The 27,270-nt window shown below is 42.0% G+C and overlaps 1 protein-coding gene across 1 annotated transcript in view; it reads right to left on the bottom strand.

Annotated features, from left to right (window-relative positions):
* AFF2 (ALF transcription elongation factor 2) overlaps window positions 1–27,270 on the bottom strand; it is a 487,333-nt gene that overhangs the window by 17,921 nt on the left and 442,142 nt on the right. Inside the window, exons 10-18 of the mRNA XM_019654146.1 lie at window positions 23,511–23,670; window positions 20,254–21,258; window positions 18,573–18,694; window positions 15,110–15,332; window positions 9,256–9,545; window positions 8,617–8,680; window positions 5,071–5,207; window positions 797–868; window positions 348–441 (exon numbers count right to left, since the gene is read on the bottom strand). Of these exons, the coding sequence (XP_019509691.1) occupies window positions 348–441; window positions 797–868; window positions 5,071–5,207; window positions 8,617–8,680; window positions 9,256–9,545; window positions 15,110–15,332; window positions 18,573–18,694; window positions 20,254–21,258; window positions 23,511–23,670 (2,167 nt within the window). The remainder of the gene's footprint in view (window positions 1–347; window positions 442–796; window positions 869–5,070; window positions 5,208–8,616; window positions 8,681–9,255; window positions 9,546–15,109; window positions 15,333–18,572; window positions 18,695–20,253; window positions 21,259–23,510; window positions 23,671–27,270) is intronic.

The raw sequence follows: 27,270 nt of genomic DNA, 5'->3' as shown, positions 1-27,270 counted from the left end.
GGCTGGCCACAGCTACAGGTACAAGCTGTGCCCCCTGGTGGGTCCACCATGCCTGGTGGGGAAGAAGGTATCATCCCCCTGACTGCAACTGGGTAGCTGCTGAGGGCTATTTGGTCAGTCCAGAGAATCATCAGGGGATGGCATTATTATGCCTTCTCTCCCTGGAATCAAATCAAACCTAAGCTCTCTGCTGAGCTCCAAAGGAAAGATGGGAGGGCCATGGCCTGCTGGAATGAGGGAGGTTAAGATTTTGACAGCAACAACCTTGACATTTAATAACACGCCTGCCATGTCTCGTTTGTGATTTAATCACCCAGTACCTATAAATTATACAAAATAAGGATTACCTTAAAATATTCCATCAGTGATCTGGAGTACTTCATAGCATGGTCCTTCTTCAGCTTAAACATCCGCAAGTAGAGAAGTGATAAACATCGGTAGCTGTGGTGATGAGGAAAAGATTATGTTAATGCCAGTGCTTAATGAAACCTGTAAACTGTAAAATTACAAAAAATGCTGATTCATATTTTACAGTTACACTCCTGCAGTTATTGCAGAACAGAAGTATAAAAAAATTAAAAGAGAAGGGGTCCGCACTAAAATCTCGTCTACATAAGGGTATAAATTGGGAGAGTAAATGTTTAGTCAGAAACTGAAGAAATCCATTAGTTATCCTTTAATAGTTCAATGGGAAACAAGAATAAGGACCTGGGATAAGCAGCTTAAGTTCACCTGGAGTTTTCAAACCCTTCTGTGACATTCCAGCCATTTTCTTCATGGCATCCATGAGACTTACCATAGAACTGCCAGCTTTTTGTCCCCCTCCGAAGCCAAGGGGCTTGCAAAGTTCTTCAGCCTCATTGCATACCTTTGAAGAGAAAGGACAAGCTCAAGTGGGATCTGTATTACCCTTCAGAAAGTCCGAAAGTCATTGGTATACCTGTCTTCTGAATGTGTGAGCCCCACTTTTGCTGTGGGAGGGAGGACTGACTAGGGCATGTGGGAAAGGCATGCTTTCTTGAAAACATACACAAAATGACAATCGAAAGAGTGCCACAATGGCACTGAGGTGATGTTGTTTTGTACACCTGAAACTAATACAATATTGTGTGTCAATGGTAATTGAAAAATAAATTTTGAAAACGTCAACAAAGATGGAATTATCAAAAAATAAAGTTAGCTCTGAGGAAGCCAGCTAAATCTGGAGCCCACATTCTAGGACAGAACTGTGGAATTACTATTGGTTTACTGTGTGAATAAATGCTGTTTCTAGGAATACTCTAGCTAAATATTATTGGTTTTCAATGTGAGGTGGACACAAATGTCAGTCTCCGTTGACACAAATGACAGATGAGGTAAATAATATACAACTATGTCGGACGTGAGCAATGGGGAGACCACAATCACACAGTTAGAAAGGTCTTTTCTAATGGCTCAGGTTTGAAATATATTCCTACAGAAAGTGGTTTGATTTTTTTCTTTTTCAAAGGAAGGTCGATTTCACAGCATTTGAAGGTCTAAGCACCCTTAATTTATGGGGCTTGTATGTTTTGTCTTTCCATTCTCTGTAATTGTAACTTTCTACACTGGGGTGATTGAAGGTTGAGTAATTCCTATTTTTTTCTTCTAGCTGAGCACATTTCATTCTGGGTATTTAGATTCTTGAACATCAATTCATTGCATAAAATCATTGTCTGAGCATTAATGCAATTTCACAGGTACTTGTGGTGGAACAAGCAACTGAGTTCAGTGTTGCAGAAGGAAGTTGAAGTGTGCAGGCTGCCTGAACTAGGTCTCACTTGCGAGAAGACAATGGAAAAACTAAATGGAAGCTGTGCTCACACCACAAACTCCTCACTTTATCAGTCTCCCCAGAATAGCAGTGCCCCTGAGGCTTGTCCCCCAACACCTACCACTCCCAGCATACTCTAACCCCTTGCTCTCCCATGTACTGCCCACTTCTGTTGAGTGGACATTTTCCAACAAATGACCTTGATGTGGATCCCTCCTGTTGTTGCAATATTAAGCAAAAGGATTATTATTCTGTAATAAATATGTCTTTGACAGTTGGATCACGGAGATGTAAAGTTATTGTGATGCCCCACTTGTTTTCACAAATACATTTCCACGGCAGATTCCTAAGGCTCAAAGCAACTATAATTACTTGAATGAAGAAATGGGGTTGTCTCTCTCTGTAGCCAGCATACATTGGGGAAAGAGTAATAAAAATCTCTTTAACATAATATTACAGTACTAAAAACTGTTCATATTACAGTCATCCTCTAATTGCAACCACTTTGATAGAGGAGCTTCAATTGCTTAAATGGATCAGAAGACCTAGTTGCTTTAGCTCATTTTATGCCCAACTGAAATTTCTCTCGAAAAGACAAATTATACATACACTTTACAGTAAATGTAAAAAAAATTGCACACACACACACACACACATATATATATATATAATATATATATATATATTTTATATATATATAGAGAGAGAGAGAGAGCGAGAGAGAGAGGACACAGAAAGGAGTTTATATGAAACTGGTGAAATCTGAAAAAGAAACAAAACAAAAAACTGGTGAAATCTAAATAAAGTTCACGGATGATCAATGTCGGTGTCTTGGTCGTGATACTGTACTATAGTTATGCAAGACTTTACCACTGGGGGAGACTGGGGGAGGCTACACAGGAACTTTCTGGATCATTTCTTACAATTGCATGTGAATCTATAATTAACTCTAAATCAAGTTTGAAAATATTGACTTGAAAGTGAATGTCCATAAATTCTTCATTGACTTTCACCAGGTCCCACTGAAATATACCCCCATGGAGAGTAAACTACCATATAATGAAAAAAACAAAAAACTGTGCTTACATAGAAAGAATACTTTGTAAATAATTAAGGGAAAAGGAGTGTTTTCTAATGGAAATACATATTACTCAACAATTCACATTGCATTTTTACCAAAAATGGAATCTGATGTTCTGCTCTTGTATTTTTAAGAGACCATGTGTTTTTCTAGAAGAAAATTAATAAGAAAGGAAAATATAGAGAGAGGGAAAACATCCATAATTTCACCCCATTACAGCTATGATCTCATTTCCCTTCCACGTTGGTCCACATGCAGAAACATGCTTTTCATGGTCAGAAATGTAATGTGTATATAACTCTGCAGCTTGTTTTTACTTTAACATCATATTATAAACATTTTCATGCAAATACACAGTCTCTATCATTGTTGCAATTCAATGGCTGCGAAGCATTCTGTTGAGGGTACTACAATGTAATTTATTACGCTTCTACTGTATTATTGACTATTTGGTTTGCTTCTAATTATGTTCTATAATATATGCCAAACTCAATACCATACAGATAACTCGTTCTAGTCTTACAATTATTTTCTTCAGTAGAGGAAATTCAAATTTCCAGAAGTTGAGTGACTGGCTCAAAAGATACGAATGCTCGTTTGTGTAGGTTTTGCTACACAATGCCAAATTGTCCTCAATTTACAATGATCGATTTCCACTCTCACCACCAGCATAGGACAGGCCTAGTTCAACAATATTGTGTGTGTGTGTGTGTGTGTGTGCGCGCGCGCGCGCGCGCGCTAACACTAGGTATTAACATTTTTACATTTTCTTGTTAATTTAAAAAGTGCCTTTTTGAAACATGCACTTTGGGATGAATAGAGGACATGAATTTTCTCCATGTTTGTTCATTAATGTTTTCTGTCAATTGTTAATATTTACAATTTTTGCCAGAATTTTCATCTTGTCCATCTTTGAAAATCATGTGCAGCCTTGAATAGACACTGAGAAACCATTTTCCCCTTAAGAGCTACAGAATGGCAGTGATGGTTTTCACAGGGCATAAAGTTGGAGAGATACGTTGCCCGATTCTCAGAGCAGAGAAAAGCCAAAGATGGCTGCCTGGCCTGGCAAGGCAAGCTGGAGCTGTCCTCATGATCTCCCTACTTTTGTGGTTTTAACTAAATCTTCTTATTCCATGTGAGCCTTGTTTTTTATTTGTTTGGTTTTTTTTCTTCATGAGAGTTCACATTCTTCAGATATTTTGGAATGCTTTGCTGGGAAAATATGCATGCTAAATTTGTCCAGTGTTTGTCTAAATGTTTAGGTACAAGTGTCCTCAGATATGTAAGCGTTTATGCAGATACAAGCCACATAGTAAAAACCATGCCTGGCATTATGAATTAATCGACTCAGAGGTGACCAGGATATAAGGGCCTATCAGGTGAAGAAATGATCATTCAACCCAAAGCAATTATTTAGTCGATCCAGCAATCGATGGTACATATCCACTATTCACAGGTGGATTAAAGTATTTTACAAATATCTGCAGGTTACTAGAAAACACTAGAATAGATATAATTTCTCCTCTTTTCCCTTCTTCCAGGTATTTTGATTACCTACAAATTCTACTCTGCCAAGACCAACAGGCCAGAAAATTTCATTTAAAATGCAAATCAAACTAATAATCTGCGCAGCTAATATATTCTCTCTTGTTCTCACCCTCTCATCTCTACCCTGCCCCTGCTATCACCTTGTCTGGTTCCCTTAAATTTCAGAAGCTTGGAGAGTCTACTCCACACCTGCGGCCTTAATGCCCACTTTGTGTTAGAATAATGCCCCTCCCTTTTTAATAACCGAGGAAGAAAAATTCTTAGAAAACATGGTTTATAACAGAAATCCTGATAATACCACTTCTTTTGAATTATAAAAGTGCACTTTGAAAAGATAAGTGTCAGTGCCAAACGGTGAAATTATTATACTTCCTCCCATTACGTTTCCATTTTAATTTTATGAATATTGCAAATTATAACACTCATATTATGACCTCTGAAGGGGATAATTTATAAAAGCAGTGTCTATCAATTATGGATTTTCCATGACATTAATAAAATGGCAAGAACTAATTATCATGACTTCTAAGAAGAAGATGCCTTCGACAAATCATTACTATGTGGAAATGATATTAAAAAAAACATAGCAGTTTCTAATTAGTACTGAAATGAGTTTAGGAAGATGGTTGCAGGAAAGGCCATTAACCTGAGGAGCTCCACAGTCTCGGAGTACATGGTATATGGAGACTTCGCTTCCAGAGGGTCGCGCTCCATCGCATTGCCACATTCGGTGAAGGACAGGGCTGCATCGGCATAATTCACAGCTTTGCCAAATTTTTCAAACTGAAACAGGAAGAAGACTTGTCAACATGATATTTCCTTTTCACCTTCATATGAAGGAGGGGTTCTAAAACTGGGCGACTTTGCACCCCTCCCCCAGGGAATATTTGGCAATGTCTGGAGACAGTTTTGGTTGTTTGCCACCATGAAACAGGGGGCATCCAGTGGGCAGAGGCCAGAGATGCTGCTAAACAAACATGCCACAATGCACAGGGCAGCCCCCACAATGGAGAATTGCCCAGCCCGACAGTGGCCAAAGTTGAGAAGCCCTGATATAGATAGGGGACAATGCATGAATGCGTATTGACAATAAACTAACTGATTTAAGGTTCTGGTATCATCACACTGAGGCTGGCTGAGAAAAGAACACTGCAGTTAAGGTATCATTCGTTGTGGTATTATCATGCATGTGATAATATTACTGTTGTTTTTATCTTTTGGGTGGACTAGAGTGCAAATCACTGCCTTGACTAGTTTCTATTCACTAACTTTACCAGACGGGTTGCTGTAGCATCCTGCAGGCAGAGATTGCAATGAAACTGCTGTTTGTAAGCTGCGCGGACAACTAACACGTACAGTCTTTTTTTTTTTTTTGGAACTCTGTGAGCACATCAGCTCCAGCCCCAGGAGAAGAGTAACAAATTGATGCTATTGTCATGAAAGATGTGAAGCTATAGTGTGACTGTTGACAATAATCACATCACTTTCATTGTAAATGATGGCCTGAAATAGTATGTCAAAAGGCAAAAAATATAGCACTACTAAATATTTTAGTTTAGTAAAATTTTATTGCACAAGGTTTTAGCCTTGATAACGGTCACGATTAAAGTGACTTAGACATACTGATTTCTTTTTTATGTGTAATGAATATTGTATATGACACTTTTATGGTGAGTATTTTATAACAGTATTTAACATTTTCATTTTTTGATAGCTGGATATAAGAATTCCCCTAATGTGGAATTGTATGTAAAAGAACGAATATAATGCAGATTTTGCTATTTTAATTTTCTTGTACATCTTTTATCAAAATATTTTCTATGCAACTGTGAAGGCTTCAATTCTCAAAATGGCTGAGTGGCTGTCTCCAGCAAAGGATTAAGTGCAACTATAAAATGATGAGTTACGGATCCTGCAGAATCTCTTGTTGTAAATGACTCTTTTTACAATAAATGTTCTTCAGCTTTTATGTACTACAGGAATTCTGCGGTTTCCTTTCTGTGAGCTGTTGTGGGAAAATATCAGTTTCAAACAAATTCAAAGCGATTTTACAAAAACCTATATATATGCAAACTATCTCTTTCTTCTCTTGCCTTACAAGATAATTTCCTGAGGTCATTGGGCTCCAAATGGCTCTCCCATTTGGAAATTCATGGTTACATTTTGATTTTTGAAAGGAACTTTTCATTCACAAATCCATAGCTGGAAGGATCCTTAAAGATCTCCCAGCCCAGACCCCAGCTATTCCAAAAGGAGAAACTGAAGTCCAGAGGAAAAATTTCATGGCCATAGTGCCAATTAATGGTCAGATCATACTCCCTTCCTGGGCCTCAATTCTTCCATCTATAAAATGAGGAGCTAGAACTATAAGGGGGCTTCTAAGTCTAGAACAGGCATAAGCCTAACAAAGATATCTTTGTCTAAATGAATGTTTCTCAACCTTTTCATCATTATCACCACCCCACAATGGGATGTTTTTAGATTTTTTTCACACCCCTCCCAGTGAAATTTTACTACCAGTGATATCCTGATGATATCTTTATGTATTGTGGCCCTTTGGAGGGTCACACTCTGGATATATCTAAGACTTTGTCACCCCACTTCCAAGAACCAATTTTTACCCCCATGAGGGCAGAATCTCCACAAATAAAAACGAATTCCCTAAATGGATTAGACCAAAAGTGGTTTTGGGGGGGACTCATAAACATATCCTAGAAGGTAGATAGTGATGTTGATTCTTAATCATATCTCTGTATCTCTGTGGCTCTGACTTTTCTCAGTTCTTTTAACATTTCACCTACATGTACCCCAGTCTTCACCAGCTCATGGGCCAGCTTGTCCTGATTTTGACAGAGGACAAACTCCAGAGCCCTTCTGCAGTGTTTCAGAGTTGAGGACGTTCAGAAAAAAACCTTTGGTCTTCAATCCAGCAGGACCATCACCCAATGACACTTAAATCTCTCACCACACATACAGTGGTCACACGCACAGTCTCCCAGCATCTCTAGTGAAGCTGGTGCCCAGCAGCCTTGTCAATTTCATCTGCAGGAGTAGGGAACAAGTGTTTCCAAGGGACAATTCACACCCCAGACAGGTTAGCTATAGACAATAGCGGGGCAATTTGGACCACAGTGGGAAAATGACAGAAAGTAGGGAAGTGGCAAATGCTAGGGCCATGGGCAGTTGACATTGGTCACCCCCAAATCATACTGCAGAGACTGTCACAGTGCCCCATTACAGCCCTCCCAGTGTGAAACACTATAGGACTACAGGATAGCTAAATCCTGGCTGACACAATGCAATAGAGGATGCTATTTTTTTTTAAAGAATGGGGTTGAATTGATCCCTTTAATTGTGATGGGGTTTAGTCAAAGGTGAGGAGCCTGAACGTTCGGCCTTGTTTAGAGCTGTGGTTTCCAATCGTGGCTGTACTTGGGAATCACCTAGGGAGCTTTAATACCCATGCCTGGGTCCCAGTCTCAGAAATTCTGATTCCATTTGTCCATGGTGTAGCCTGGGCATCAGGGTTATTTTAAAGCTCCCCAAGTGATTATAACACATGGTTGAGACCCCTTGTTAGAAGGATCAATCATGTCAAACAACTCAACATGCTGAGCTCATCTTTGTTCAGGTGCCAAAACCCTTGGAGGACGAAGGGCCATGTGTCCCGGGAAATCCAGATGACAGACCTTCCTCTCTCTGTGCAGGGTCCTAGCCTGGCTATGGGCCTCATTCTGGAAACACAATCAAATGCAATAAGGAGCTGAGTTTTTCCTACAGACTTAGAGTTTCACAAAGCCAGTTTTTGGGTCCACCTAACCAGCTCTCAACAGCCCTCTCCTTGCCCACACTAGTTTCTGGTTTACCAGACCCAATGAAAGCCCCAACCTTCTCCAGGGCAGTTTCAAAAGCCATTTCAAATGTACTTGAAGGACGATGACAATAGTATATGCCATTTAGGGGAATAATAGTGGGACAAGGGAAGAATAGTGTTAAAACAAATACAGGTAATGGCAGGGTAACACAGTCCAAAGAACTCTGGGAATAAGAGTGCTAAGGAATTAACAAGATCCAACCTCTCTATGTCAGAGCAGCAGCGAGAACGTTTGAATTGTTTATCAAGTGACTTCTTAGTTTTCCTTGAACGTATAATACGTTCATGAGAGCAAAGCAGCGCAAGAAGGAAACCTACCAGTGCATCAGCTTTGTGCTTCAGCTTCTTAGCCTCTTGCATGTAATAATCAGCATTGTGAACCCTAAATAAATAAAATGAGCTCTGTCAGAAAGAAACCAATGGTTCATCTTTTCATGAAAGACTGAAGTCAAATTTTTTTTTTGCTATAAAGCCATTCCTGTACAGTGCCTTGAGAAGGGCAGAAGAATGATATTGTTCATATAAGAACTACCCTTGAAATAATTCTGTAAATGAAATTGGAAGTGCATAATGGCCCACTGGGATAAATCACGCCAACCCCTATCCTCCAACCCCAATCATTCCAGTTATCCAAACAGATCAAACAAAACCGAGCTGTCAGCCTCTTTGTTGGCATACAGCGCTGAGGACATGGATAAGAAAGGAGGACAAAGCAACCCAGAACTGAGCACCTGGCTTTGGAAATAGTAACAGAGATCCCCAATTAAAATGGGCCCAAGATGCTTCTTGGTGAGGATAGGAGTGAGTGGGGAGGAGGGATATACATCTACGGCTATCGGAGCTGCTGCTGAGGTCTTATTTTGGGTGACGCATGCATGGTGCTCGAAAAGTCATGCTGCCCCCACCCCCCATTCCCCATTCCCAAACTGGGCCCAGGATAATCTGGGGACAACATACGAGTCATCAAAAGTGAGTTTAGGTCTCCGGACATTGGTGGTGCTGCTGGACAGAAGGGGCAGGGATGCCCAGGACGTCATTTCCAGGTGACCGCTATCCATGAGGCCAGTAGTGATGGTAGAGGTGATGGTGGAAATGGTAGTGGTAGTGGTTGTGGTAGTAGCCGTGGCAGTAGCAGTGGCAGTGGCTGTGACAGTGGCGGTGACCATGGCAGTAGCAGTGACAGTGGCAACAGCAGTGTTGGTGACAGTGATGGTGGCAGAGGCTGCCTTTTTTGGAGGCTCTCCCTCCTGGGAAAAAGGAGGACAAACAACTTCCATTAGGCCCAGATTTTTAGAACACCTTTTCATAAATGCTTTGAATATCGAGCACACTAGGGGACGAGGCAAGGGGCAAAACGAAATAAAACAAAACAATGAACACGGTTTGAGGATCAATAGGTGACCCTGGCATATTTTATGAACTCTGAATCACCAGACTTTGTTCTATGATAACACCAAACACCAAGCTGGTCAGGCATTGTGATTATATAGCCCTATCGTCGCATGAAAATAGCCATTGCCAAAGGTCTAAATCTGGTGAGAGGATGTGAAGGGAGAAGGGAGGAATGGGAAAGAGAGGGAAGGAGAGGGAGAGGGAGAGAGATGACCCTGATGTGTATATTTTTGATAAAGGAACCAGCCCAGAACCTTTCACTAGGGTAAATACTGTATTTTGCCATGTATGATGCATACTTTTTTGCCCAAATTTGTGAGGGAAAAGGATGCACTTATATATGGGTAGTACTAATGCCATATTTCCTTAAGTGTTTTTAATTCTTCTATTTATGCTTATGGGTTAAAAGTGTAACTCTAGAAATCAATAATGATATCCGTATGCAGAATAATACCCTGGAATATGATCATAGGTTTTGTTGAACTTATGATGAACTTGCAACGATGAAGACTTCTTAGCCTTCTAGGATGCATAAATATCATAAATTTGTTGCTGGTACATAAAATTTATTGTACCTTGTATCTGTTCTTGTGTTTTGTAATTATTTGTTACATACAATTTCTTGTACCATAATATGTTAAAACCTAAATGCTAAAATTCCTTTATAATACAAAAACAGCTACCTAGATGTAAACGAAATTTGAATTCAAAAAAATTAAAACAAAATATGTTTCCCTGAAAGTTGGAGCCAAAAACATAGGTGAGCATTATACACAGGAGCACATTATACATGGCCAAATACGGTCAAGTACTCAGGTCACTCTGCAAAATAACAGATCCAGTGCAGCAAAATACCAGCAAACCAGATACTGTCCTTCAATAGTCATTACCCTGGGACCAAGGGCCAAGTTGCTCTTTTGTCCACATAAGGAGCTTGACTGATCCCAGCTAAGCGAATGCCACATGAATACATCCTCATTTGGAAGTCTTGGGATAGTGAAAGCTCATTTCAACTAGGTCAAAAATCAAGAGGGTAAGAGACTTCTGAATTTCACTCTGAGCTGCCATTGCCATAGAAAGAATGGATCCCGATGAAGAAAGTAGGTGGTAAGATTTGTCATTATGTGACAGTATGTGTCCTGATTCACATGGCAGACTCTGTACTCCCCACTTGACGACTGTGGGATGATCCTGACTCTTGTACATCTGACCAGAGTTATCATGGTGCCGCTTCCCCTTTCTGTCCCTTTCACTTGGTGTCTACCTAAGGTTGGTATCCCCCAAGGTTCATTCCCCAGCTCTCTTCTTTCTTGACCTGCACAGGATTTGACAATCCTGTATGTGTTGTCACAGATTTGATAACAAGCAGGTAACTCCCAAATGGAACCTCGATCTTACCCTTTCTCCAAAGCTCCGAACCTACAGTGACCGCCCCTGGATAGTTCCACCAAGATGGCCCATTAGCACCTCAATGTGTCTGAAACCAAATTGATAACCAAACCAGTTCCCTCTTTCTGTTAATGATAAGATGGTCTTCCCTGTCACCATGGCTGGATGTCTCCATGTCAGTAAGCGTACTGTGGCCATGCCTGGACCCAGGAGCACGAGACCTGGCGTACCCTTAACCTTGCCTTCTGAACTGCTGTGCTTTAATCAACTTTATATATTGAAATTCTGTAAATGATTTCATTTCAGAAAATGAGAATGCTCCTGAAACTCTTTTTGAAAACCAGTGCTCTATTTCATCTTTAATTTCTTCCTCTCCATCACCCTTATCCAAACAATTCCAAAATCCTATTCACTGTATTTCCCCATGCCTCTCAAATCTGCCCCTTTCTCCTCTGAAGCCTCAAAGAGCAGGGCCTCATGGTTTCCAACCGAGACTATCGAACAGCCTCCTGGCCAATTCCCAAACCCTAGCTACCTTTTCCATTCCACCTTCAAACTGCTGCCTGCCAGCCTGAGCTTCCTAAACAAGGCTCCATGCATTTCACTCCCTTGCACCCAAATGCAAACAAAGGCTGAGCTCCTTTGCTGGCATGAAAGGCCCTCCCTGATCTGGCCTCAGCTTTCTGCCTCATCTCCCACCATTCCCTCCCATGGACCTTCCACCAAACTGAACACACTCTGCTTTCTTCACTTCCCTGCTTTGCTTTGTGCAGAATCTTGGGGTTGAAAACAAAAACCCTTCCCTTCATTACTTCCTTTTTCTCTTTCACCTTGTGATAATTTACTCAATTTTCAAATTTTTAAAATTATGGTAAACACATGGAGCATCAAATTTACCACCTTAATCAATCATTTTTAGGTGTACAATTCAGTAGCGATAAGTACATTCACACTGTTGTCTAACCAATCTCCGAACTCTTTCATCTTGCGAAATTGGAACTCTGTCCCCATTAAACAATAATTTCCTATTCACCCCTCTCCCCAGCTCCTGGCAACTACCCTTTTACTTTCTGTCTTTGTGAATTTGACTACTCTAGTTACCATATAATTATAATCATACGATATTTGTCTTTTTGTGGCTGACTTATTTCATTCAGCAAAATGTCCTCAAGTTTCATCCATTTTGTAGCATACGTCAGAATTTCCTTCCTGTTTAAGGCTGAATAATATTCCATTGTATGGATACGCCACATTTTGTTTAACCACTTCCCTCCATTTCTAAACTCTACTCATCTATGAAGACCCAACTCAACCAATGTCTTCTCCTCCAGGAAAAAGGCCTTATGTCTATGACCAGAAGTACCTTAATTCTCTTTGGTCCTTGTAAAGATCTAAAGGGTCTGTCTCAATCCCTTCTGTATGACACACTTACTGGATATTTTATATTCTAGTTCTTTGAGAACATGTCTCACTGCTCACCTTAGATTGAGAGCTTCTTGAGCACTGGCATCATCCCTGATGGATGACACCACTATCCCCACCCCATCTGTCCTACCCCATAGCCCAGTGCTGGCATGGAAGGCTGAATGCATGCATGCCTGCCTCATCAAAAGGGTCACTTTAAAGATAAAAGCCAAATGTGAATATCTTTATAGCCTTGAAAGTCTATCTTTTCCACTTGATCCTGGACCTTCTGATTATTAAAAATTCTTACTACCAAGATCTCATGGGGATAAATGTGCTGAGAGGCTACACGTCCAAAAATTGTTATGATAGATATGAAGAAAAGAGTTTAAATATCATCATGGATTGTATTCAATCCAAACACATTTAAAAAAAATCCATCTTCTAAAGCTCCTATGCCAGCTCCATGTTTGTCCTGTCAGAGTCAGATGGCCCAGACCAGTGGAGTCAACCCAGGATAGTGCCACTGTCCCTATAGTCAAGATATGTGACACCTCACCAACTAAGCACATGGCATCAATCCCAGTCTTGACACATCTGACTGAAAATGGCTGCATTCAGCCATGATCATGTAAGTTATATAAACATGTCCTCTGTCCATACTCACCCGCCCATTGAGTTAATAAGCAAGACTTCATGCAAAAATGGAAGGGAGAAGACTCTGAGAGCACAAAATTGAAGACACTTTTGGAGTTGGAAGAAGTCTGATAGATCACCTAGTCGAGTCTACTCAATTATGGACTCAGAGAGGTTTCATAATTTGCCCAAGGTCACAGAGCAAAGTTGTGGCAGTGTTATCCCTATGTGTCAAGTCTCTTAGCTCCCAGGCCAGGGAAAAAATATACCACAAAATCTCCCAGATTACGAGCCATTAATAGAAAAAAGGATGTCCAAAGAAGAGGAAATGGGTATCAATCTCATCATGGGGGACCCCAGTGATTTCCTTAAGAAGGATGATTGATTTCTGGGTACAACATTTATCATGTTTCCTCAGTAGTTTTTAGCTCTTGTAGAAATGACTTTGCAGACTCTTGTAAGCATTATCATTGTCATAATATCTGCATTAAGCATTTGTGACAATATACTAGGCACTGTACAAAGAGAATTGGCTAGAGATGGCATATACCCTCCAAAAGCTCGCAATAGAAGAGAGTATCAGTTGGAGTTTATAATATTAATTATATTCAGTATGAAAAATAGGATTGATAGTATAATTACTGTTTTGAATAGGTGGTTTAATTCCTAACATTATAATCAGCATCTTTAAATGAGAATGCAAATATTATGTGTGTGTGCATACACCCATACAACAAATGAATTTCACATGGAAAAATGACAAGTTCATAATAGAGCAATCTCTTTTTATCAGTGCTGAAATTTACCTTGATATGTATGTCCTCTCAGTCATCTCAGATGATGGAGGCCTATAAATTGGGGTCCTTAAAGCTCACAGGCCTCATGGCTTTCCATGGGGTGTTAAATGGACACTTTTGGTTCAGGGTCTACCAGGTTGGCACCAGACATTTGAAAACTCATTGAGTTTCACTCATTTGCTTTTAATATGACACTTAAAGGAGGCTAGGTGCATACAGATGCTATATCTGCATATACATGTATTTACAGGGGAAGGCAGATACATTTGTCCTTAATATCAACCAGCCACACTAATTGCTCTGTTCCACAGTTCAGGTACCATATTTTCCCATGTATAAGATGCACCCTTTTTTTGAAAAATTTGGGGTCTAAAAACTGGATGCGTCTTATACAGTGTTTGTATGAGCACAAAAAACAAGTGCAAAAAAAGCGGGAAATGCAAGTTAAAAAAATCTACAACCACTGTATAAGGATGCACCCAGTTTTTAGACCCCAAATTTTTCGAAAAAGGGTGCATCTCATACATGGGGAAATACGGTACGTGTCCTGAGACAGATGAAAAGATCAAGTGTGTGGATGTGAAAAGTGATACAAATTCTCCATTATCTGTGTCAGTTAAGTACCAATGCAGAAAATCCGAAGGACATAATCATTTCATAGAGCTTCGAACCACAATTGTGTGATTTTATTAAAAAAAACTCACCTTTTAAATGCCATCATTTTTAGTCACCATTTTTTAAAGCAATTCATACCTGCTAAGCTGGGTGCTAGAAAGATGTTACTTGGAGTTCCAGCCCCAGTTCAGTGACCTTGGGCAATCTCATTCCATCCACTAGTTCTTTCATTCACTAATGATGAGTGCCTGCCTTGTTCCAGATGCTGTGGTCAGGAGTTTGGAAGTGTCCCCCACCCCCAAGATATGAAGGGATTGGACCAAAGGATGTCCATCGCCCTGAGTTTCTGCATAGTAACCTGCTTGGAGCAGTAAGACTGAAATGAAAAATTCACACTCAGAGTAATCGAGATTTGAAATAATGGCAAGTTTGTGTATTTGTGTGAACACACACTTATATTTTCTCTCTGCCTCTTCCTCCCATCCCCTGCAACATGTTCATGTCGTCAAGTCTAGTTAGATAAGCTGGGTCAACTTGTTTCTACCTAACGATCATAATATTTCTTCTAAGATGCTTACATTTACAGGTATCCCTTTGAAAGTAGCACAGAATTTGCCTTCACTCCTCTTAGGTTTGGCAGAGGTGGTCTGTCCAATCACAGGGATGTTTCTCTCTTGACTGAAGGGACCATTATTGCCACTGATGTGTCTGCGGCGTGGAGGGTCCTCTGGCAGTGGGGAAAGAGGAGGAGGGAACAGCTTTTCTTCTTTTCTTCTGTTTGCTCTCCTGGATGAATTATTTCTGTGGAAACAAAAAGTGTAGGGTGTATAAGGTTTTGTTTCTCTTTATTCTGATTTTTCCCATGATGCTGGTACTTTCAGCTGAAGTAATATTGTAGTTGATGGTCCTTCATCTGCGATGAATAGTATATATATATATATATATATATATATATATATATATATATATATAAATGCATGTAGACATAGATATCTATAGACAGCTAACCCTCTCTATAGATAGATATAGCTATAGATAAATGTAAACACATATCTCCAAGAATAAACGCATATCTTTGAAGCAGAACTCCCTGATAAATATAAGCGTCTAATGGAATGTGCTACAGTGTGATATTTGCAACATTTCACAATTTCTGTTAATTAGATTTTTATGGAAAATCCAATGCAGACTTTAATCTGATCATTTTTTTTTAGGACAGTTCCTACTTATTTGACCCTAGGACTTAACTGCGCAATCACACAACAAATGGCACACAAACAATTAGTGGAAGGATATTTTTCGAAGAAATACTATGCTTATACATTACATTGAAATACATAATGCACTATATACGGTTGTGATACATTGCAAATTGCATATTCAAAATGTTCTACCCTAACGCCAAGGCATAATGAGCCCCTGACCTTAAGTTGTTGTCTTGAAGTACTGATGTACTCCATTTTACTAAACTCCATTTGAAAAATATTTTGTCATATTGCCGCAAGACATATGCAGTCCTAGAATTACTCCTGTGCTTTCACACTGATTTGTCTACCCATTAAATGGGCACTATCAAATAGACTGAGACTTCACATAAAACAGAGCAACTAAAACCTTACGCTAGCTGCTTAACATGGTAATTGGGTCATGGATTTTCATTTTAGTTACTGTCTTCGGCTAATCAATGAAGATTACTTGAATTGTAATCTTTTCTTAGACAACTAATATTGCACTGTGCAGCCATTTACTTTTCGTGATTATTGACTATAATTTTCAATAGCAAATTAAGTCAACAAGAATTTATGTTTTCCTCTTGGTCAATTCCAGTCAGTATCTAGAAATATAGACTTACAATATCTCAAAGCAACAAATTAAAGATGAACACGCATACAAGTGGCTTGATTTCCTGAAATGGTAGAAGTCAATGCAGTCTCCTTGCTCCACTTCCGCTGTGTTGCCCAAATCTGCCAATTGTAATAATATTTGCCATCTTACCCATGTTGTGTTTCATAATGTGGCCCTATGTCAATTCTTGTCATTTGACAAAATTTAAGAAACAAACAAACAAACAAAACTAACTGTTTCTGCCATTACCTCAATTGGTTAAAATTAATTAAAAATATATGCCAGTAGATTTATGGATTGGAAGAATTATTTTGACATGTAGAACCATTTTAAGATAGTTGTGATACCTGATTAAAATAATGGTGAACATATGGATTAAGATTCGTGTCCATGAAGAAGCTGCACACACATCAGCCAGTGCTAAGTATCATCATTACAAAGGCATCACAATTTGGGGGATTTATACAGCGAGATGCTCAGCGTTGCTATGGCACCTATAGGAGGTGAATGGTCCGTTCGCTATGGCCACTCCTCCATCACTTGGGCTGCCTGAGAAGGCAGTGGCGGCTGCAGGGGGAAGGGTTGCTTCCTAAAGGCAGCAGATTTGCCATTGGCTACTATAGCCATGCTTAGTCCTTCCAATCTGCCATTGAACACAGTACATTAAACACTGTACAGGACACTTTGTGCAGCGGGCTCCAGTCACCTGGCCCCCTTTCTATCTGTTTGGTAGGGACCTGGAACCATAGGATCTTTAATGACCTCTCTGGTGAAAGATACCCAGGGAACATTTTCTAGACACCACTCTGTCACCATTACAGCTTCTTACTACAAGAATAGTTTTTGCTACTTTTGGCACCTCTTGTAGTGGGCCAGAGGAGGAGAGAAGATAAGAGAAGAGTATCACCACCACCACCACCACCCACAGTGCTTCAGAGGCCTTGCTGATGGTTCAAGGTCTAAAGAAAGGGGAGGAACTCAGCAAGACCCTTCTGTTGGACGATGGGGAACTCCAGTTGTCATACTCTGCTGTGGCGTTCTCAGCAAGGTTTCAAATATTCGTTTAGAAAAGCGAATGTTGTCTCAGGAATTTCCAAGGATTTAGTTTGAAGGGTCAACAAAGCATAAAGGAGCAGACAAAGCTTTGAGGAGTGGTGCCTAGAAGATTCCAAGAGGCTAGTCCATGTTTCATTCTCCCTCAAGTCCAGGGAGCTTTCCGCTGACTTGGATTGTTGAATGAGCATGATAACCTGACTTGGGCTCTTCCTGAATGGAAAATGCCACTAGCTAAACAATGCTTTCTTACCTGGTACAAAAGCAGAAAGACCGCAATGATCATGAGTTCAAAACACCATTTTATGAGGACAAACTCAAATTATTAGCCATTTACTGAACACTTGATCACGTGTCTTCCATGAAATGGGAACAGTGACAGGTCACTGGGTCACCGAAGGGGACTAGCAATGGGGACTGATGGTGTGGCAATTCCCTACTGCCCCCTGCCTTTTCCTTTTGCCTTCAGGTGGCCTGAACTGGTCAAAGCCTGGGAACTGGGGAGGGACTGCCACCACAGTGATGCCATTTCTGTCCTTCCTCCTTGGAAAGGAGGAGGGCCCTGGGATGGCCACATGTGAGCACTGGGGAGGAAGCATGTTTCCCCACATGCCTGGGGTGAAGAGGGTTGGCTTGCTCTACTGGAAGAGTTTCCACTCCGGAGAATCCCAAGTATATGAAGGGATGTTTCAGATCAAAGTTAAACCAGGGCAAAGAGATATGCTTCACAAAGAACTATGGATCTCCAGGGAGCTGGGCAGTCCAGGGCCCAAATCGCCCTATTATATCAAGAGGATCTAGTGGCAATTGTTCTTTTCCTACTTTTCATCTCCAAACCACAAGGATCCAAACAAATACAAGCTGGGAATTCCTTTCTGACACCTGTTGGCCGATTTGGGTGATCAGTCTGAGTTGGAGTAAAGAAATGTTGCTAAGAAGCTCATGACATCACCCAAAATCTGGAAGCCCATATTCCACCCCTGAGCCTACTGTTGTTAGACCAGTGACCATGGAGAGCTGTCAGGACTGGACTCGGAAAACCCTGTTCTGTACCTAACATTTCTCTGAGACAGAAGCTCCCCAAAGGGGATTTTTGAAGAGTCTAAACAAGTGAAGTATTATACAAAGACAGGGCAAACTCACTCTTTAATGTTGGGAGGCTTGTGGGGTGGAACTGGTGAGATGCAAGGGGGGAGCAGGCACATAGCGGTGGCCTCCTCCAGGCGTTGCCTCTTCTCAGGGATTTTCTCTGCAAATTCTGTTGGCTTTAACAGAAAAAAAAATGCACAGCTTAAAATACATGGTACATGCAGACATTTAAAAACAATAAGCAAGGTGGACAGCTTGCTTCTCTTAACTGCTAGATGAGATGGGGGTTAAATACGCACCTTTGATCAAACAGAAAAGCAATCAGCCTTCCCTAGACTCCTCCTACCGAGAAGCTGGAACTGGCAAGAGTTGAACTGTGATGTGAACTTCTGATTAAAGATTGGGTGGCAGAGGCATCTCATACCACAAGTAAAATGAATCTATAATTTTCAGACACTTCTCCCATCAACAATGTCCCCACAAATGAGTAATTTAGAAACTAACATTGCCACTCTAACACGGCGTAAATCCTGTCCAAGCACCATGGGGATTGTGGGTAACTTATAAAGGTCAGTTACACAATCAACAACAAGCAAGGAAGTTAACCATGTGCAAGGCACGCCTTTGGAGCTTTGCATGTGTTTGTCCCAAAGGTACTTTTACCCCGGTTATACTGTTGTCATCACTAACAGTGGGGAAACCCTGATGGGGCAAGGCCCCCAGACTTTGGTTCCTAGTTTGGAATACTCTTATTGGATAAGTTGGTGCACAGTTCAGAGATAATACCCTCTGCTTTTGAATCCGTAATGCTGAATGAAGACTTACATCATCCTAGCAATATACCATTCAGCAGTATGCCTTGGTCACAGGTAGGGCTGTTCCCTCATGAAGAATCTGAGCCATTTCTGACCATTCTTAAGTCTCTCCTGGGAGGCCACAGAAGAAACAAAGAATAGGAACCTCCTCTCTAGCCACTGTGGCAGCCATGAAAAGTATTACCCCAATCACCACGAGATGATGTAACTGAAAAACAATAATATCAGGAGCTATAACAGAATGAACCTTTTAGGTACAAATACAATTCCCTAGATGTATTTGAAACGGAAGAGGCAATTCTGAGTTTAACCCTCTGATTAGAATTTGTAGCCCTGGAAATCATCCCTCACCTCTTGCAGGGGAGATTTTCACAAGTCAAGCTGACCACACAGGTCAGGGGACCCAGTGGGCTGGGCAGAAGATGTGTCTAGTAGGAGCCAGGATAATCAAAGTGTAACTGGATTTTGGGGGTGCTGGTGTTTGTCCAGCGAAATTAACATGGCCCAGAGGATGCATTTTGACCTGAGGAGCACTTGGGTTCCCTGCTGCCGCTGGTGTGGGGGACGGTAGAGTAAGGACCCATGAGTCCATGAACGCAGGCGCTGCTTAAGGAGCCGACCCCAGGGATTGGCTACCTGAGGAAAGAGACTCTCTTCCTATTCTTCTTTCCTATACATCATAATCCCTCACCTGACATTTTGGATACTCTTGACATTGGCTGCCAACGCCTGATCATTCCTAATACTTTCCTCCTTGGTTACATCAAAAAATGCATTTCCCATGGAAAGCATCATTGCCTTCACCAAAGACGTCCATCCACTGCCATTGACATCCTTAAAAACGAGACTCAAGATCAAGTTAGTCAACGGACAGCTAACACTGCTCATGATCACTTGGCAGACCACACTGAACAGCTTACCTTGTGCTTACGCTTGCCCTTTCGGGCGGGTTTTTCCGCAGCTGCAGCAGCAGTCTGACGCTTAGGTTTTGAAGCCGTCTCCTTGTGTTCTGACTTGGCTGGTGCTGCTTGGGGTGAGTTGTGGCCAGGTACTCTAGATAGTAGGTCAAGGTCAATCTTCACCCAGAGATTTTTCATATTCTCATGCTCTTGTAGAGGGTACACATGCTCAGTTTGCATGACAGGGATGGGTGAAAACGTTGGTTCCTCATTAGTGATGGATAAGTTGTTGCCGCCGCTGGGGACTGTGGTGCTGAGGGTCAGGTTGGCACCACAGGTTTCCTTGGATTTGACAAAATTGCCCCCAGGAGCAATGGAAGGAGGCAGGGCTTTGATCTGCAGGGTTTCTTCCTGATCCGTGTTGGAATCAGACGTGGACGAGTCCGTTTCAATGAATTCCCGGGACTTTGGCACAATTTTGCCAGGCCCTCTGTACTTCTTCTTCTCGGCAGCCAAAGGGATGCTAGGCCTTGGTTCTTTCCTAGGGACTGGTTTGTGGGCGGTGGCTTTGTTGCGGCTTCTCGGTGGGTCAGGAAGCTCCACGCTTTCTTTTTCTTTGGGAGTGCTGCTGGTAATATTTGGTTTGGGCCAGGTAAACTCATCAACGCTGGTGGTCTTCTCAAACTTTTTGGGCTGTTTTTTCCCAATGGTCCTTTGAGAAGCTGTCTCAAGAGTTGTTGACAACTTATGTTTCAAAGCCTTTGTTTCTGGAATTTTCTGGGTGGGCCGTGGACGGGCTTTCTCCCTGATGAGACTGAGGAGAGGTCTCTCTTTGGGTTCAGCCTGAACTTGGCTGGGGGTTGTCTTCACTTTTACCTGAACTTCCGTTGGTTGGATGACAGGAGGAGGCACAGAAATCGTCTCCATGGGTGTTTCATTTTGGCCACAAATAAACGATTTGTTCTGGGATGTCACTTTGTTAAGCCATTTATCCAACTGCCACTTGTTGGTTGAGGGTGGCTCAGGCTGCAAATTGAGAAACAGCAGCAAGAATGAATTTCACATCTGGGAAGAATCCGTACACTGGCTGTTTGCTGGTAAAAGCTTTGGATGTAAGGTGACCATTCACACATTCACAAATGCACACACAGAATCCACATTAATTAAATTACCAAGAGAGCTAAATCCTCCACAAACTAGCCCTGATTTACTTATTGAAACTAATTTCCACTCTTTTTCTGAAAATATTTTCCGCTCTGTCCAGGAAGGAAAGAATTATTCACAGAGAGTTTTTCCAGGGAGTTGGCAGGGAGGCCTAGGAGGGAAACCTGTTCCCAAAATCCTTTGGTGGGACTCATTACTCAACCTCTCACCAGGAGGCAGAGGTAATGATCTCTAGGCCTGAAAAGAAACATAAGCATGCCTCCAGTGTAATTCAAAAGGAAAGGCTTTCTAGCTGCCACAGTGCCAGTGCCTCCTCTATGATGCCACAATTCACTGCAAAAAGAATAGGTCTTTTGTATTTTTACTGAAGGATGAAAAGATTTGACTTCCGAAAAACCACTGCACTTTCCTTGGTGTATGGGCAATAACCAATTTATGGGGACACGCATGCTGACATTAGCATCCTCTGCTAAGCCATGGAAATGATGCGTACAATTCAAGTGCTTGATTCCCAGCTCTGAATTCTGCCTGTTGAGCTCAAAGAGCCATCATTTCTATTAGAACTGCTCTTCTTTGGAAAGCAGTTCGCTGAGGCTTATGGCAGCAGCCAATAGAGGGTGACAGAATTAAAAACACTTGAGTAGCTGTGATTCCAACCTGCACAGGGCCATGGCAGATAAGGGTAGAGGAAATCGTACTGGCTGCCACTGTTGGTGACATAGTTGTGACATTAAGGGCCCCAGCTTTGGTAACACCCAGGTCCCAGTTGCAGTCCTGGCTCTACCACTGTCTAGCTGAGAGATCTTGGGAAAGTTGTTTCTTAACCTCTTAGAGCCTTATTTTCTCATCTGGAAAATGGGGATAATAACAGCAAGGACCCCACAGGGTTGTTACGAAGATGGAATGAAAAAATGCAAGATAAGAGCTTCTCACAGTGCTGGCACACGGTCCACATCCAGAAAGCATTAGCTCTTCTTTTTTTTTTAATTAAATTGGGGAATTGGGGGGATGGAAACAGTGCTGGGGAATTGGGGGAAAGGGAACAGACAAGGTGCTGTTGTTTTTGTTCTTCAGTCTAGTTGTGCAGGACGTTGCTTCACTCGCCCAAGTTGGCACCATCATTGCGCTCTTCCCGGGTGAGGCAGATCACTTGCCGGCTTCTGGATGGCCGCTCATGGCGGCTGCTGGCCACTCACGCTGGCTGCTGGCTACACACGGTAGCCCATGGCAACCCACTGCCAAGGGGCTGCAGCCTATGCCGTCGCCGGCGACTCAAGGCAGCCCAGCTCCAGGTTGAGCTGTTGGTCAGCATGTAAGCTGTAGAGGGCAGTGACACTGGCCCTCATATGTGCGATCCGAACCGGGGCCCTCTGGCATCCCAAGCCAGTTCTTAACCATCACGCCACTCGGCCGGCCCTAGCTATTCTTAATAGTAGTGATATTACCACTGCATCTTCTGTTACTCTTTTCTGATTAGTGAAAAATGGGTGTGTAAAGAGCCATGGGTGGATGTGCTTGCTTGGGGAAACTGAGGTGCTATCCTGGACTCAGAGAATGGGAGGGGAAGGGCACAGTCTTTCATTTGAAAATTATAATTTGGGTATTTTACGGGCTTGTGTTAAATGTTTCCAGGAATTATTATCAAGCACACTCAAATAAATCAAGCACACTGAAATAAAAAAAACGTGACCTTTCGACCATCACACTTCTTGGGTCTTGCTTGCCAAGTGGCAATTCATTGCCTCAACCCAGAGAAAGGGGTGCTGTTACCAGAGCCAGAAGTGGGTCTTGACTGGCTTCACTGGTTCTCCCGAAAGAGAAGTTGCTAGCCCACTTATTACTGTTCCAATTTACATGTGAGGAAGCTGGAAGGCTCAGAGTAGCTAAGAGAGTCACACAGCAAGTCTGTCACACGTCGAGAAGTCTGTCTGTTAGGGACTGTGTGTATATTCAATTTGGAGGGGAAAATGCTATCAAATCCTTGAATATGTTTCTGTAGTACTTTTGTGCTAAAGTAATTATCATGCAGAACGTGTGTGTGTGCATGTCTACGTGTTGGGGTGCTGCCTTGGTGACAGGCAAATCATGGGTTGGGCCCTGGCCATTTCACCCACCTCTGGCGTGGACACGCGAGGCGCCTCATTGGATTCGCTGTCAGTGGTGCTGCTTTCCGTGTCTGAGTCTGATTCCGAGCTGCTCTCTGAGTCACTGGAGCTGCCGGGTCCCCCGCTGGCTTGCACTGCGGGTGGGGGCTGAGGTGTGGCCAAGAGTGGGCTGAAAGAAAAACATCACTCATTGCCTTCTTCAGTCTCAAATCAGCTGGAAAAGGGCCTGGTTCAGCATAAGGACCAATGATCTGTGAGTACAGGCAGAGTGGAGCATTGTGCCACACTTACAGATGGGAACCATGAGGCTCGGCGAGTGGCCCACCATCAAAAGTTTCTTGGGCTCCGTCACACTACCGTCATTCCCAGGAAAGCCTCGCCTCCGTCACACCACAGGAAAAGTTCAAGCCAAGTTTACATGCTGATACAAACACACAGCCTTCGATTCTTAACGGCCCCATTTTTTTCCAGTTAATTTTCATTTTCTGGGGCCATCTTTTTCAGAAACCTACAGGTTTGTCAAGGAGTTCTGATATTAGCTGTATACACAGTATAGTCCTCTGCCCAGGAAGGGTTGAGTTTAATCCTTATTTTCACCAGAGGAAGCTGAGATCCAGAGAGCGGGAGAGGCTTGTCTCTGCCTCACAGAGAGTTAGGGAAGTGAGACTAGAACCTTAGTCCCCCAGCTCTCTCAAAGGGCAGGGGCCCTGTAAAGCATATTGACTGCTGGGTGCCCAGCGCCCCGCACCATGGTAACCAGAGTTAACCGTATGAATAAGGGAATGAGGGGATGCACTTTTCAGCCTCCTCCACCATAATTTTTGTAAATTATTTGTAAAACCCTTACCAGGAGGTATGATCATAAGTGACCAACCATCTCTAGTGATTGATTTTAAATTCGTAAAGCTGACCAAGCAAAACATTTGAAAGTCAACACCATTTGCCACTCTGCCTTTATTGACAATCAATACACTTCCTTACTAATCATTTGCTCTCCGTGCCCCATAACAAATCAACCTCAGCTGCCTCATGACACGCCGGGCTATGCCATCGCCTTTCTGTCCTTTTCTGCTCATTGTCTCTTTGGGCTGAGTTTTGCTCTGTTTTCGCTCAGAAATGGGAATCAAAACCTGGGGGAGGGTTTTCATCTCCCTCTGTCTCATGAGCCCAATCTCCTTTTTGGAGATAAGTTTAATCACGGTGAAGGGTGGGTTGGGGACCACAGAAGTGAGAGTAGAACCACAGCGCCCAGCACACAGCTCCCAGCACCATGGTAACCAGAGTTAACTGTTGGAATAAAGGAATGAGAGGATGCACTTTTCAGCCATGAATTCACGGATATGCAGGGGCCGGTCCACCAATCTGCCTGGCTGGCCACCCGAACCTCACTGCTGTCATACTCCCAGCTCCCTGTCTGGCTCTTCCCCACTCAGCTCAGCGAGGAGAGCCCAGGTGTGGTCTCTCTCTGGAGGGCACCCCAACGACCCCTCTGCTCAAGACTGTCAGCACAGAGCACTATTCCTTGCCTGGCTCCACCCCACACCCTCGCAGGGGACTGTTCTCCAACATTACAGCTCTTGCCCACTGAGCTGGAGCCATACTTGGCGGCTGCTCGGGAAGGAACAGGATCTCTTTCAAGCCAGCAAGGGCTCCTCATCAGATGCTATCCGATGCAGAGAGCCTTTTCATTACTCGTGCCTGGCCTCCCTGAAGGCTGCCCCTTTAATCTCCCAGGTAGATATTTTCTTTCATACAGCAAAAGCGCATTTGAAAATGCTATCTGCTAAGTAAATGCTATCTGCAAGTTCATTCCTCTGCCAAATACACCAAGAGATTAAGGGAAGCAGAAGAAATAGGGGCCGGTATCTCCTAGAAAAATGTGTGTGTGTGTGTGTGTGTGTGTGTGTGTGTGTGTGTGTGTGTCTGTGTGTGTCTGTGTGTGTCCAGCAGTTTTAAATACAGCACAGAGCAACTGCGATACTGAGACTACTGGCTGGTGGGTTGAGATCAGATCTAAGTCATACTCACATTTATGGTTTTCAAGCTAAAAGGCCATTTCCTAGTTTTTCCTACCCATGCATTAATTCCTGGCTTCTCCTAAGGCCCTGGTCATCCTAATATCACCTAACTAGAGTCCAGATTTACTTTGGAGTATTTCTGGATAGAGTTTGCATTTACTGGATTACTTTTGAGCAATTTCTGTAAGACACAAAATAATCGCAGGGATTATTCCCTCAAAACCAGATGCACTGAAGTGACATACCTAGAGCACAGGTGTTTTATTTACCGAATCAACTTATTCCTCAGGTAAATCAAAAGAAAAGCTTCACAGGCTTAGTAGGAACTTGTACGTGAGTATCCAGACACAGGTGTTCCGTATCCAAAGCCCTTTGGAGGGCAGACACATTTTGATATTCAGATGTTTTAATTAAAAAAGTGAAAATACCATATATATATATAATACCCCAATGAGATCTGGAGAAGCATTCCTTAATAAAACTTGTTAATAGTGCTACAGTTACACTCACAGTAAGAGGACTAAATCAAGACTTTAAATAAACATCTATACATCAGTTTAGGTCAGGTTTTGTCATTAAATGAGTTTGTCTCAAAGTTACTGAAAATATCAGTTCTCAGAACTTGTTGAATTTCAGAATTGTGATTAAGGGATTATAAATGTGGACAGAAACCATATATTAAAAACTGACTATAACTATATGGATAAGTAAATATTGATATTTTCGATACAAAATTAAGACTACTTCAAATGTAAGAGTAACCTTGACTGAGACCCAATGACACGAGACCTGAAATTATTTTCCCTAAGATTTCTTACAGCTAAATCTATTGCTGTATTCTCAGGAAAGACCCCATGATCAGTCAGCATTGACAAGGACCACTTAGGGGAAACCAGTATAGAAAGAACAGGAAGAGGTACATCAGTTTTTCATACCCACACTGCTGGACAGAGATACTTGGGGCTGAGAGGCAAAGTGGACTTGAATTTAGAGAGGATATCATAAGAACTCAAACTCATTTGGGGAGGGAATAACAGTTGCTTAAAAGGAAAGAAACATTGCTCTCCTCAGTACTTTCCTACGCCTCTACTATCCATCTGCTCTTCCTGGGGTTGCTGGAGAATATGGCTGCACCCAGCCTGCTGAAGAATGTAAGCCACACATATGAGTTTGACCCTCACTTCCTGTGGGCCCACCTAGCACCCAGCTGGGACTGTTCTCAGGGACAAAAAGTGAGTACAAAACCAAAACATTGTCTTCACAAGCAAGACAAACAGCAGTATCAGAATGACTGGCCCAGGGACACGTTCTTGTCTAGAATCCACAGTGGAACTTTCAAGTTGTCAAATCATCACAATATTTCACTTTCAGTTCTTCACTGAAACCCGTTAGCTGTTCAGCTAGTTCAATTCCCACTTCCGCTACATTTATTTTCATATGTCACTAATTTATTTTCCAAATGTATATTAAAGTGGCTATGAGCGAAGCAAGCTAGCCCATGCAATACTTGATTCTGCCTGGGATATGAAGGACTAATGTGCAATTTACACATTCTTCATTCACCAAACTGTATTAGAATTATTTCCTATGCACCATTTACTCTCATATTTTAATAAACTGCTTTAAAAAAGAATGCTAATGGTTACAACAAAGATAATGTGTGATACTAAAAATCATTAACATTTAATGTATTAAACCATCTACTCTATAGTCTGTAAATATTACAAGTGTACTCCATGACTTCATTCCTA

This window comes from Hipposideros armiger, unplaced genomic scaffold (genome assembly GCF_001890085.2).
Source record: "Hipposideros armiger isolate ML-2016 unplaced genomic scaffold, ASM189008v1 scaffold_214, whole genome shotgun sequence".
Lineage (NCBI taxonomy): Eukaryota > Metazoa > Chordata > Mammalia > Chiroptera > Hipposideridae > Hipposideros > Hipposideros armiger.
The sequence above is the reverse complement of the archived record's forward strand: the minus strand, read 5'-3'. Positions and strand labels throughout refer to the sequence as shown.